Raw genomic sequence first — 13,897 nt, 5'->3', positions numbered from 1 at the left:
AAAAAACAAGTCTGGGAAAGATGTCGTATTTTTGCTAGAAATCTAAGTGTGGATTAGGTTATGTACGGAGGTATATAGACCATTATTTTTTACTCGATCAGTGCGTGAGATTGGGATGGAAGGTTAACAGATAATACTGGTGTGAGATGTACCCTCCACCATGCACTGTGTGTGTATTGAACCGAGGAGCTAGAAACGATGGAGAGCCTTCACCCCGCCGTAGCCCTCACAGTGATTCACAAGCCCACAACAGGCCACAGCAGTCCGCCCACCCCACCGCCGCCCCACACCGACCCCAGGGCTATTGCGCGACGTGGCTCCCTGTGGACACCCCCCCCCCCCCCCTGGGAACATCTCATACCAGAGGCGAGTGTACCCCAATTGTTTGTGTGGTAGAGTAATGATGGTGTACGAGTACGTGGAGACAATGTTTGTGCAGTAATCGTCGACATAGCGTAACTGAGGCGGAATAAAGGTAACCAGTACGCATTCACCGAGGCAGATGCAAAACCGCCTTAGAAACCATCCACAGGCTGGCCGGCACACTAGACCTCGACATTAATCCGCGGGGTGGATTCATGCCAGAGACCGTCACGCCTTCCCGCTCGGGAAGCAGCGCGTTAGACCGCGCGGCTAGCCATGCGGGCATCATGCACTGTACAGCGGCTTGCGGCATGTTTATTTTAGATGTAGGGTGTTCACAGTTTATGGGGTTGTCTACGAGGAGACGAGATGACCTGTGATGAGGCTTGTAGTTGGCCTGAACGCAACTAAATCTGTTGCAAATTAAAAGGACTAGAAATCCCGTACAGTGTCATCGGAAGCATTAACTGCAATAAGGAAGACATAGGGGATCCAGATTCGGAATTTAAAGCAGCTTTTGTTGACTTGAGATCCAAATAAAGCAGCAGAGATAGATAGTATTCCATCTGATTTGCTAATATCATTAGGGGGACACTATGAGTCTGGCTGTGTATCATTAGACTTTCATAAAAGTATCATCCAGACAATTCCGAAGACAGCAAGGGGAGAAAGGTGCGAAAACTATTGCACAATCAGGTTAACATCTCATGCATCCCAATTGCTGAAAAGATTAACATACAGAAGAATGAAAAATAAAATTGAGGATATATGATGACATGTTTTCGAAAATATGGGACAAATTTCGTTTACACATAAGCAGTTGTCGGGAACGTGACACAATTACGCAAATAACATTATAACAGTGATTGGAAAATTCCGTTTCATTGAAGGTCAGTGATGATCCATTAAAAACTGCAGCTTCCGAGATGTACGTTTCAAAATCAGAATGATGTATATCGGGAGTGTATATGCTCTGATCCATATTAATATCCAGTAACAGACGTTCGGGTATATTTGATAGGATAGAGCATGCATCGATGTCGTCGGCGTATTGGAGTTCCATGTACTGAGAAGCTGCTAAATCCATGCACAAGTATGACCCGAAGCTCGAATCTTTTTATTCGCTGAAACGGATCGGTACAACCAAGTAAATCGTTTGCTGAACGGTGTGCAGTCCTATGAGGGGAAAGATCATCATCTTTGGAACTCTCTCATCCATTTCCCGAAAAATTATTCACCCTTCCCTGAAAAGATTTTAGATGTCATCCGTCAATCCTATCTTGTAATGATTCTGTTCAGCGGAGAAATAATCGAGAGAAGGGGTGAACAAGACTGGTATTGTCGGTCATTTTTGTATGGGCTTCCTGTCTCTTCCAAGTGTTGTTGGAATAAAACAGTATTCGCTATGCCCTTACACTTGTTGTAATCATATTATTTTGTCTCTGTTTCTGTGTATTTAGAAGACGAAACACCTTAAGCAGTGTCAAAATGTTACTGTTGATTTACAGGTGCTATTACGCTACAATGTCTCGGAAAAAACAAGCACTTACAGCGTATCGGAAATCAATCTTTTTTAGTCCTCTCTTATTACACACATGAGTGTTGTTGGGCCGTTCAGCTACGCAACAGAAGCTATAAGGATGTCGCCACGGCAGTATCCTTTCTGTGCGCGTGGGAAACGCTACACTGTGTGGTGTTTGATTAAACATAGACAGTAATTATTCGCGTACCATTCCAGTACGGATATTTTTCATCACAATACAAACGACTAGGAGGGATGCAAATTCGGGTTGTGGTGTGCCCCAGTACGTAGCGCTACAACCGTTACTCGTTTTTCTTTAATCGAGATTATGATTGTACGGTTGTCGCTTATAGAGACTGGTTGCAGCGCAGGACGGGCGCGCTACATTGTCCCCTTCGCTTATCTCCTCCTGGGCGCTGAGCTGTTGAGTGGGATGGGGGAGGGGTACGTTTAAAGAATAGTAGCTATGTATTTGCAATCATACTGTTAATACACTTATTCTTCTGGTTAAAAGTTTTCACAACAGTCTAATATTGATAAACTTTTATTTTTCAGTCAGGATGCATCGCATCCATCCAATTCATGTGTCACGGCCAACAGTGTATCGTAATGTAGTACAAGATAGAATTGAATATCTTCCTTTTGTGGATTCAGTATTTGACTTCATTAACAATAAGTTCTTTGAAGAAATATCTCTGAATCTAAATGATACATTAGATGTTGAAGATGCGAATATCTTTGTGGAGGAATGTGTTTATAGAGCCACAGCAATTGAAAGCAGGAATTACAAAGGTTATTCTACAAGTGAGTATGAACTATCATCACCAGACAGAGCTAAACGAAACGAGCTGACCGAAACCATTATAGAGAAGTAATAAAATGTATACATACACAGAAAAGTTAAAAAAGGGTGTAATAGAAAATATGTACAACCGACTGCAAAGAAGTTTAATTGTACAATAAATGTGGTTAACCGTAGCAATGCCAACGCATTACGTACTACCAGGAAAGGGGAAGGGGAGGGTACTTCAAGCTCACCACAAAAAAAAAAATAAAAAAATTCGTTAGTTGGTTTTAACTTTTATTAACAACATACTTTTTAAATATGTGGCGATGTATAAGTTATGTCCAGGGCCCGACAATATTCTTTAACACACACTTAGCAACACCAACGTATTTTCCGTAATGCGTACACCATACTTTATGACCACAAAAAAATTTAAAGAGTACTAATGTTGTTAACTCTCGTTGGCTTTGATTCACAACACACTTTTAAAGGTGTATAGATGTGTAAGAAGGATCCAAAACCTGAAGATATGAATATTACATTTGTTGCGAAAAGTCACATTTCACTACTAAGACTTAAGTTCTTGTGTTATGTTTTCCGGAAAAATTTAAAACAATTAGGGAATCTTGTATAAGAACTCATTAAAAGCAATCAACATATTTTTCAAAATTTTAAAATACACTCCTGGAAATTGAAATAAGAACACTGTGAATTCATTGTCCCAGGAAGGGGAAACTTTATTGACACATTCCTGGGGTCAGATACATCACATGATCACACTGACAGAACCACAGGCACATAGACACAGGCAACAGAGCATGCACAATGTCGGCACTAGTACAGTGTATATCCACCTTTCGCAGCAATGCAGGCTGCTATTCTCCCATGGAGACGATCGTAGAGATGCTGGATGTAGTCCTGTGGAACAGCTTGCCATGCCATTTCCACCTGGCGCCTCAGTTGGACCCGCGTTCGTGCTGGACGTGCAGACCGCGTGAGACGACGCTTCATCCAGTCCCAAACATGCTCAATGGGGGACAGATCCGGAGATCTTGCTGGCCAGGGTAGTTGACTTACACCTTCTAGAGCACGTTGGGTGGCACGGGATACATGCGGACGTGCATTGTCCTGTTGGAACAGCAAGTTCCCTTGCCGGTCTAGGAATGGTAGAACGATGGGTTCGATGACGGTTTGGATGTACCGTGCACTATTCAGTGTCCCCTCGACGATCACCAGTGGTGTACGGCCAGTGTAGGAGATCGCTCCCCACACCATGATGCCGGGTGTAGGCCCTGTGTGCCTCGGTCGTATGCAGTCCTGATTGTGGCGCTCACCTGCACGGCGCCAAACACGCATACGACCATCATTGGCACCAAGGCAGAAGCGACTCTCATCGCTGAAGACGACACGTCTCCATTCGTCCCTCCATTCACGCCTGTCGCGACACCACTGGAGGCGGGTTGCACGATGTTGGGGCGTGAGCGGAAGACGGCCTAACGGTGTGCGGGACCGTAGCCCAGCTTCATGGAGACGGTTGCGAATGGTCCTCGCCGATACCCCAGGAGCAACAGTGTCCCTAATTTGCTGGGAAGTGGCGGTGCGGTCCCCTACGGCACTGCGTAGGATCCTACGGTCTTGGCGTGCATCCGTGCGTCGCTGCGGTCCGGTCCCAGGTCGACGGGCACGTGCACCTTCCGCCGACCACTGGCGACAACATCGATGTACTGTGGAGACCTCACGCCCCACGTGTTGAGCAATTCGGCGGTACGTCCACCCGGCCTCCCGCATGCCCACTATACGCCCTCGCTCAAAGTCCGTCAACTGCACATACGGTTCACGTCCACGCTGTCGCGGCATGCTACCAGTGTTAAAGACTGCGATGGAGCTCCGTATGCCACGGCAAACTGGCTGACACTGACGGCGGCGGTGCACAAATGCTGCGCAGCTAGCGCCATTCGACGGCCAACACCGCGGCTCCTGGTGTGTCCGCTGTGCCGTGCGTGTGATCATTGCTTGTACAGCCCTCTCGCAGTTGGTTGGTTGGTTTGGGGAAGGAGACCAGACAGCGTGGTCATCGGTCTCATCGGATTAGGGAAGGATGGGGAAGGAAGTCGGCCGTGCCCTTTCAGAGGAACCATCCCGGCATTTGCCTGGAGTGATTTAGGGAAATCACGGAAAACCTAAATCTGGATGGCCGGACGCGGGATTGAACCGTCGTCCTCCCGAATGCGAGTCCAGTGTCTAACCACTGCGCCACCTCGCTCGGTCCCTCTCGCAGTGTCCGGAGCAAGTATGGTGGGTCTGACACACCGGTGTCAATGTGTTCTTTTTTCCATTTCCAGGAGTGTATCAAGCTCATTGCCTGATTACAGTATTTTCAAAAGGTAGGCATAAAGTACACTCCCCCTAGGTATCATTAGGCTTATGAAACCGATGAGATTTTACGAAAGCCCTCCAAACTCATATCAGTGTTCTTTAGTAAAAAAGGAGATCTCTGAAAACTTTAAAGAATACATTGATCGGGGCCTGGCTTGATTGACCATGATTACAATTAACGAAACTGGGCTATTATTTCCACCAAGAAACACAATTGTAAATGCACTGCTTCGAATACTTTTGTAGACAGATTTAAAAGAGAAAACCACATTCCTTCCCGAAAAATAACAACTTATGTTTCCACGAAAGAAGTGAAGGACGAAAAAGGCGTAACGGAGTCTGCTGGAGCATTTGTACGTGAGGTTAATGCCTTAATCGCATGCGAAGCGTATAGTGGAAACAGCATTTTCAATACAGAGCAGTGACGATTTGCATATGAATGGCAAATGAACAAAACTCATCGAATATTGGAGAAAAACACATCTTTGCTGTGGTGAAATCTATTTCATGCGTAGCACATTCTTATACTCTCCAACTTTATATGCCATCTGCTGGATTCCTTAGTAGAAAGGTGCACTTTTTTTTAAGAACAAAATGCATCATTTGGTCAAGGCTGAGACAGCTAATAACACAAGAAAGTCCTTTTAACAAAGTTGTAAACTAACACAGACCCATGTTATCAGTTCGATGGAATATTTTTCTCTCCAACATCCTTACTGTTGTTTGACTCTTGGACTGGGTAAAGCGATGGAGCTATATTTTAAGAACCTGAAATTCAGAAATCCTTAACTGAAAAAAGTATTCGAATCCTTAAATGAAAAAGGTATTCGCACGAACCACTAAATACATCCAGCCGTTAAACGTCTACTTTTTCAGGCAATGTAAACTTGCCCGCAAGGTCGAAGGGTGTATTATAAATAAATTTATTTTGGAGGCATCGAAAGTTATACTACATGACCGAGTATTAATAATGAAACTTCATTCAGTTATTTACCACCAGATGTCTTCGCCAGTTTTCAAGGACATGATCATTCACACGTGGCAGTGCACAGGAAAGTGCAACGTATTCAAGTAGCATACTAAAATCAATATCACAAGTAGAAAACATTGACTCAAGTCCTGCCTCTGCCTGGAACACCTTATAATAACATCTCATTATCACATATGAGCACTATCGTATGCAGCAAAATACACCAGCAAAAAAATGTCATTTTACCATAAACAAGCAAAAGTTCGTATTTGTAAAAACATTCCATCTTATTCCGATTGTGAATGAAAATAACTTTTGTAGGTATAATTATGTATGCATTTATGTACATATTAATGTATGTATGTATGTATGATTGCATGCATGCATGCATGTTGGATAGGGTGAAAATAAATGTGTACGTTAATACTCAAACAGTCTTTTCCGTTACATACCAGTAGTGTACAGTATATTGCGGAGTTTATTTTTGTTAGGAAATAACACTGCTGTTTGCCTGCAAAATGAACATATTGCTCAGGAATGCATGATCTAATTGCTAGAAAACTAGGAGTTTCGTTGACAGGGTACCTTCACCACTACGTCTACGTTCACTGACTCGCAATGTGCTTAAGACGAGTTGTACCCAAATACGATTCGTACAGTTGAAACACCAATTTGTTAGTATTTGACGCCATATCTCCTGAACTATGCGTCGTACAGTGATATATTGTTGTAGGTACGTCCAGTGACATATTTGGATGGAGTCATTAAAAAAGAAGTAATAAATTAGAACGTCATTCAAGATGCACCAATTTTTCACGCATGTCTATATTCGACATAATATCTCCTGAACTATGTGCCGTAGGCCTACAATGATAAATTTTTGGAGGAACATTCAGTGGCATGTGTAGATACTGCCTGCGACATGCGTTGAGAGTAGAGTAAGTAGCAAAGAAATAATAAATTTTAACGTCATGCATGAAATGGCAGTTTTTTACACATCTCAGTGATTACGACATCACATCTCCTGAACTATGAGGCATACAATGACATAATTTTGCTAGTACATACACTGGTACATGTGAATACTGTCTGCAACATGCGTCTAGAATACAGTTAGTAGTGAAGAAGTAATAAATTTAAACGTCACCCTTTATGCGGCAGTTTCACTGCATGAATAGCGATAATGCAGTAAGCGATGAAATATCGACCTTTTGCGCGGGTTGCCAGCGAGAAAAAGTTTCGTAAAAGTTAGAAATTAAGTGTGAAGTTTGTTGCAAGTCAGTAAGTGCTCTCATTCTCAAATACTGGATGACTAAAGTAAAGGGTATTAAAATTCTTCTGGATGTTGTACCGCGTCATTATATAACATACTTTAATTATAAACTTAAAAACCAACGTTTCGACCGTACTACATCGGCCTTCCTCAGGGGAAGATTGGTTTTGGTGAAGGAAAGGTGGCTCTATTAATTGAACGGGAATTATCAGTGTATTTCTTCGCACATCAGAAGAAAACGTGCCCACCGGAAGCCACGCGCTGATTTGCAAACCGTAGTTAATCACTGGGAAGCCGGCTAGCCCACGAATAGCTTCTTTCCTGCACTCAACCTTCCGTCATGTCTAGCCTATTATATTCTAGGGCCACTTAAGCTTCAAAAATATGACGTATTGAGACCGATCGTCTGCAGTAAATAGAGTCACATTTCCTCTTCAAACCAGTCCTGTACTGAGGAAGGAAGCTGTAATACGGTCGGAACATGGGTTGTAAGTTTATAATTAAAGTATTTTATATAATGACGCAGTACACACCCAGAAGAATTTTAATCGTCATAACACCGGCCGCAGGAGCCTACGTAGTTTTTAAGTGATAGTATTCACGCGTCAAGTGCTACGCTGTTTTTTTTTTTTTTACACCCACCCCTATCCCTTTGATAGGTATGTGTTTCTTACCTCCTTGCCGAATCTTCCCAGAGAGTAAGTGATACGTGTAACAAATCTGGTTGACATCGTTTCAGTGGTTTAGGAGGAAGTATGGAACATACATACATATAGACGTACATCCATTTTTATAATACGTATGGATCTGAAACATTACGGTGTCTCCAGGTTTCTTCCACGTATACAACCTTCCTTTATGACCCTTAAACCAAGTGTTAGAGATGATTAAGTTACGATCTGAGCAAAATTCTACCAGGTGGCTTCCTCTTTCATTCCTTTTCCCCAGTCGATATTCAACCACTATTTTTCCTTCTCTTCCTCTTCCTACCACTGACTTCCGCCACCCATCGCGGTTAAATTTCCCTATCCCTTCACAATTTGAATTATTTCTTTTATCTCATTATATATGCTTTCAATATTTTCATTATCTGCGTAGATATACAGGGTAAAAAGTATTTAAACCGACAAACTCTGGGAGGTTGTAAGGGACATCACAACAAATATTTTTCCCTAACATCATTTTTTCCTATGAGGATTATTTAAACCGGTGGAGGCCGTATGCTCTTCAGTTGTTAGAGGCCGTATTACAATCTTCAGTTGGTAGAGGGCGTATTATGCTCTTCAGGTGTTGGCAACTGCTGTCCACCAGTGTAGTAGTGCATTGTCCCTGTTTACTAATGGGGCGATACACCTGGAGTTAATACACTGATATGGTTGGTGCGTACTACGTAGCGCACGACAACGAACGAGCTGCACAGCGGGTTTGTCAACAACAATATCCTAATCGCCGTATCCCGCTTCATACGACCTTTGCTGCTGTGTACCAACGTCTGCGTGAGACCGGGTCATTTAGCAGATTACCTGGACAGGGACGCCGTCACACGGTAAGAACGCTGCAATTTGAGGAAGCTGTCTTGCAGCGTGTGGAGCGGGATCCATCAATCAGCACTCGTGCAATTGCACGTAACATGGGGACGAATCAGACGAATGTAAGAACAGCAATTGTTACGTCCATTTCACTTACAGCGTGTCCACAACCTGGAACCAGTTGATTATCCACCCAAGGCACAGTTTTTGCAGTGGTACCTGGAACAGTGTGACATTTATCCTACATTTCCATCCTCTGTATTGTTTACCGATGAAGCAACGTTCGGGCGTGATGGAGTCTTCAACATGCACAATTCGCTTGTTTGGAATGAGAATAACCCACATGCCACAGTTACTAGCGCTCATCAAGTGCGCTTCTTCGTTAATGTGTGGGTCGGCGTTGTTGGGGACTGTTTAATTGGGCCGTATCTGCTACCTAGGCCATTAATTGGCAGGCACAATTATAGTTTTCTCGCCAGAGCATTGCCAGAATTGCTGGAAGACGTCCCGCTCCCTACAAGACGACGCATGTAGTTCCAACATGACGGGGCGCCGGCACATTTCAGTCGTCGTGTGCGTCGATTCCTGGACAAACGGTTCCCAGAAATGTGGATTGGCAGAGGTGGTCCTGTACCATGGCCTGCTCGATCCCCAGATATATCCCCTCTGGACTTTTTTGTGTGTGGAGAGATGCGCAACCTTGTTTACGCAACTCCTGTTGCATCAGAAGAGGATCTGGTTGCCCGGATAGTAGCAGCAGCAGGAACAATTCAGGTTCTCCTGGGGTTTTTGCCCGTGTCAGACAGAACATGATCCGACGGTGTAACCTTTGTTTACGTGTCAATGGAGGCATTTTTGAAAATCTACTGTAATTGAAATTGGGTTGTGTTAATGTGTTGTCTCTTGGTCATAAAAAAATGGAAAAGTGTTTGTTAGTTTAATTAATTTGCCGCCAGAGAAATCTTCCTTTACTGGTTTAAATACTCCTCATAGGAAAAAATGACATTAGGGGAAAATATTTGTTTTGATGTCCCCTACAACCTCCCAGTGTTTGTCGGCTTAAATACTTTGCACCCCGTACACTTGTACTACTGTGTAGGGCATTGGCACTGTGTCTATCTCGGCTCGATAATGCGTTCAATCTGAAATTTTAGTAGTTTACGCCTATCCCTGTTCTCTTTCCTTATTCACTATTAGACCCACTCCTGCATTACCTCTACTTGATTTTGCGCTTATAACCCAGTCCTCATTTCTCCAGATGTCTATTCATCCTGCCACCGAACTTCACTAATCCCTACTACCTATAGCTTCAACCTGTCTTTAAATTTTCTAACATATACACCCGATTAAGGGGTCTAACACTAAACTCTCTGATGTATAGAACGCCAGTTTTGCAGTTTTGTTTTTCCTGATGACGACGGTCCCTGAGTAGCCCCTGCCCGGAGATCCGAATGGAATCCGGAATATTTTACCCAACAGGACGCTATCATTATCTAACTATGCAGTCCTTCGGAGAAGTTCCGGCTGTAGTTTCCTCTTGCTTTCGTCCGTTTACATCACCAACTCACAAAGGCCATGCTAACTGATGTTACTAGGCCATATCAGTCAATCATCCAGCCTGTTACCCCTCCAACAGACTGAAAAGACTGCTGTCCTTCCGGAACCACATGTTTGTCTGGTCTTTCCACAGAACCCTCCCCCTCCCCCCCCCCCCCCCTCTATAGTTTGGGTACCGGTATCACTGAGGCATGCAAGCCACCACACCTCGGCAAGATCCGTGGTTGATGGCCTTGCGTAATGTCCTGTGATCACGGAATCAATGAATCTCAACTTTAATCAGTAGACTGATACAAAGCTTGTATCTAAAAACTTTTGGGTATACACGTAAGCTCAGTCGTAGCAGACATAGTTTCATTGGTATGATGCTGGAAAAATACATTCACTCTACAAACAAACATCCTTGAATAGTAGTACTATTTGACAAGAGACACACATTTCTCAAGAAGGACAGCATGGATCTACATCTACATCTACATGGATACTCTACAAATCACACTTAAGTGCCTGGCAGAGGGTTCATCGAACCACCTTCACAATTCTCTATTATTCCAATCTCGTGTAGAGCGCGGAAAGAATGAGCTCTGATTTCCCTTCTTTTATCGTGGTGATCCTTCCGCCCTATGTAGGTCGGTGTCAACAAAATATTTTCGCATTCGTTGGAGAAAGTTGGTGATTGGAATTTCGTGAGATGATTCCGTCGCAACGAAAAACGCCTTTCTTTTAATGATTTCCAGCACAAATCCCGTATCATTTCTGTGATACTCTCTCCCATATTTCGCGATAATACAAAACTTGCTGCCATTCTTTGAACATTTTCGATGTACTCCGTCAGTCCTACCTGGTAAGGATCCCACACCGCGCAGCAGTATTCTAAAAGAGGACGGAAAAGCGTAGTGTAGGCAGTCTCCTTAGTACGTCTGTTACATTTTCTAAGTGTCCTGCCAATAAAACGCAGCCTTTGGTTAGCCTTCCCCACAACATTTTCTATGTGTTCTTTCCAATTTAAGTCGTTCGTAATTGTAATACCTAGGTATTTAGTTGAATTTAGCGCTTTTAGGTTAGACTGATTTATCATATAACCGAAGTTTAACGAGTTCCTTTTAGTACTCATGTGGATGACCTCACACTTTTCGTTATTTAAGGTCAACTGCCACTTTTCGCACCATTCAGTTATTTTTTTCTAAATCGTTTTGCAGTTTGTTTTTATCTTCTGATGACTTTATTAGTCGATAAACGACAGCGTCATCTGCAAACAACCGAAGACGGCTGCTCAGATTGTCTCCCAAATCGTTTATATAGATAAGGAACAGCAAAGGGCCTATAACACTACCTTGGGGAACGCCTGAAATCACTTTGTTTTACTCGATGACTTTCCGTCAATTGCTACGAACTGTGACCACTCTGACAGGAAATCGCAAATGCAGTCACATAACTGTGACGATATTCCATAAGCACGCAATTTTACTACGAGCCGCTTGTGTGGTACAGTGTCAAAAGCCTTCTGGAAAGCCAGGAATGCGGAATCTATCTGAAATCCCTTGTCAATAGCACTCAACACTTCATGTGAATAAAGAACTAGTTGTGTTTCACAGGAACGATGTTTTCTAAACCCATGTTGACTGTGTGTCAATAGACCGTTTCCTTCGAGGTAATTCGTAATGTTCTAACACAATATATGTTCTAAAATCCTGCTCCATATCGACGTTAACGATATGTGCCTGTAATTGAGTGGATTAATCCTACTACCTTTCTTGAATATTGGTGTGACCTGTGCAACTTTCCAGTCTTTGGGTACGGATCTTTCGTCGAGCGAACGGTTGTATATGATTGTTAAGTATGGATCTAATGCGTCAGCATACTCCGAAAGGAACCCAATTGGTGTACAGTCTGGACCAAAAGACTTGTTTTTATTAAGTGATTTGAGTTGCTTCACTACTCCGAGGATATTTACTTCTATGTTACTCATGGCGGCAGCTGTTCTCGATTCGAATTCTGGAATATTTACTTCGTCTTCTTTTGTGAAGGCATTTCGGAAGGCTGTGTTTAGTAAATCTGCTTTGGCAGCACTGTCTTCGACTTCAACCACTGGATGGTTACAACATTGTCTGACGGGTGAGAGTGCGTCTTGGAAATACTGAAGAACATGAACAGTTGACGACAGGCACCAACTATCGTGCAAAAGGGTACTTACAAAGTTTCGAGAGCCGGTATTAAGAGAGGAACCCAGGAATATACTACAGGAACCCAGTTATCGCTTCTATAGGCGCCGTGAAGACAACCTGAGACACATTAGAGAAAGCACAAACGGCTTTAAGCTGACATTCATCCTGCACTCCATACATTGGCGGAATGGGAAGAAGCACTAATATCCAATACAATGGTAGTACTTTCTATTATATAATTCACTTTGGTTTTGTAGAGTGTGAACGGAGATATTGACTCTTTTAGTTAAAGCTAACAAAAAATTTGTCCTTTGTTTTCACAGGAATTGGGTTCACCAGATGAATCGACAGCTCTCAAGGAAGACGATTTTCAGGTTGGTGATATGGTAAGTCTTAATATGCAACAGGAAGCAATAATTAGTGATATGATATGTCACAGTAAGTAACAGCTTGTTGCTCACAAAGGCCTCATACCAGTTAAATCTATAACTGAATGTATATGGCTACAAACAAAGAGCAGTTGGCTCATTTCTACTATACACTGGCATAATTCGGAATATTGAAAGGTGTGTGTGTGTGTGTGTGTGTGTGTGTGTGTGTGTGTGTAAAAAAGGACTATGCTTTTAGACAGTGATAAATATGGGCTGATATTTTAGTGATACGCAGAATGAAATATGCGACGCACAAAAGAATAAATTTCTAACATTATCTGACTCGAAATCATCTATTAAGTAATGACGCAGGTCACCGTTTCATAAATCCCTCGCAACAGAAGGAGAAATAGGGGCCTACATGTCATAAAACAGGACATAATACAAGAATAAACAGTTCTATATAACAACGGGTTGGATGAGCATGTATCAGCATTCCACTTGTAGATTCCAGCAATGCACTACGGTACTTCCATTTTCTGTCTAAATAAATTCTGAATACGGAAAATAGTTCACCAGGTGAAAAATCTTTTAACAGAAACCTGAACTTCTACTGACTGTGTACTGTGTAATAATAGCAGTTCAGTAAGGCATTGGTACCACTTGTATCAGAATCCAGCAACACAGGATCATACATAACCTTACCTTACACATTTCCTGAAAAATAGCTACCATGCAAAGATATTGCACTATTTACTACTACTACTACTAATAATAATAATAATAATGAACCCCGTGGAGGCCCGGGAAAAGAATAGGCCTCCGGTATGTTGTGCCAGTCGTAAAAGGCGACGGAAAGAACAAACCACTAATAGGGCTAACCCCCCTTTTAGTGTGATTAGTTGGTTCAGGACAGAACTAATGAAGCCTCGGACAAGCACTGTCATGGTCGGAGACGACGCTTGAACCCTATGCCCGTCCACA

The 13,897-nt window shown here is 42.9% G+C and overlaps 1 protein-coding gene across 1 annotated transcript in view; it reads left to right on the top strand.

The window, feature by feature from the left end:
* LOC126249676 (uncharacterized) overlaps nucleotides 1-13,897 on the top strand; it is a 169,994-nt gene that overhangs the window by 84,703 nt on the left and 71,394 nt on the right. Inside the window, exon 5 of the mRNA XM_049951355.1 lies at nucleotides 12,866-12,928. Coding sequence (XP_049807312.1) covers nucleotides 12,866-12,928 — 63 coding nt within the window. The remainder of the gene's footprint in view (nucleotides 1-12,865; nucleotides 12,929-13,897) is intronic.

This window comes from Schistocerca nitens, chromosome 3 (assembly GCF_023898315.1).
Source record: "Schistocerca nitens isolate TAMUIC-IGC-003100 chromosome 3, iqSchNite1.1, whole genome shotgun sequence".
Classification (NCBI taxonomy): Eukaryota; Metazoa; Arthropoda; class Insecta; order Orthoptera; family Acrididae; genus Schistocerca; species Schistocerca nitens.
Note: the sequence above shows the minus strand (reverse complement) of the source record. Positions and strands in the feature narration are given on the sequence as shown.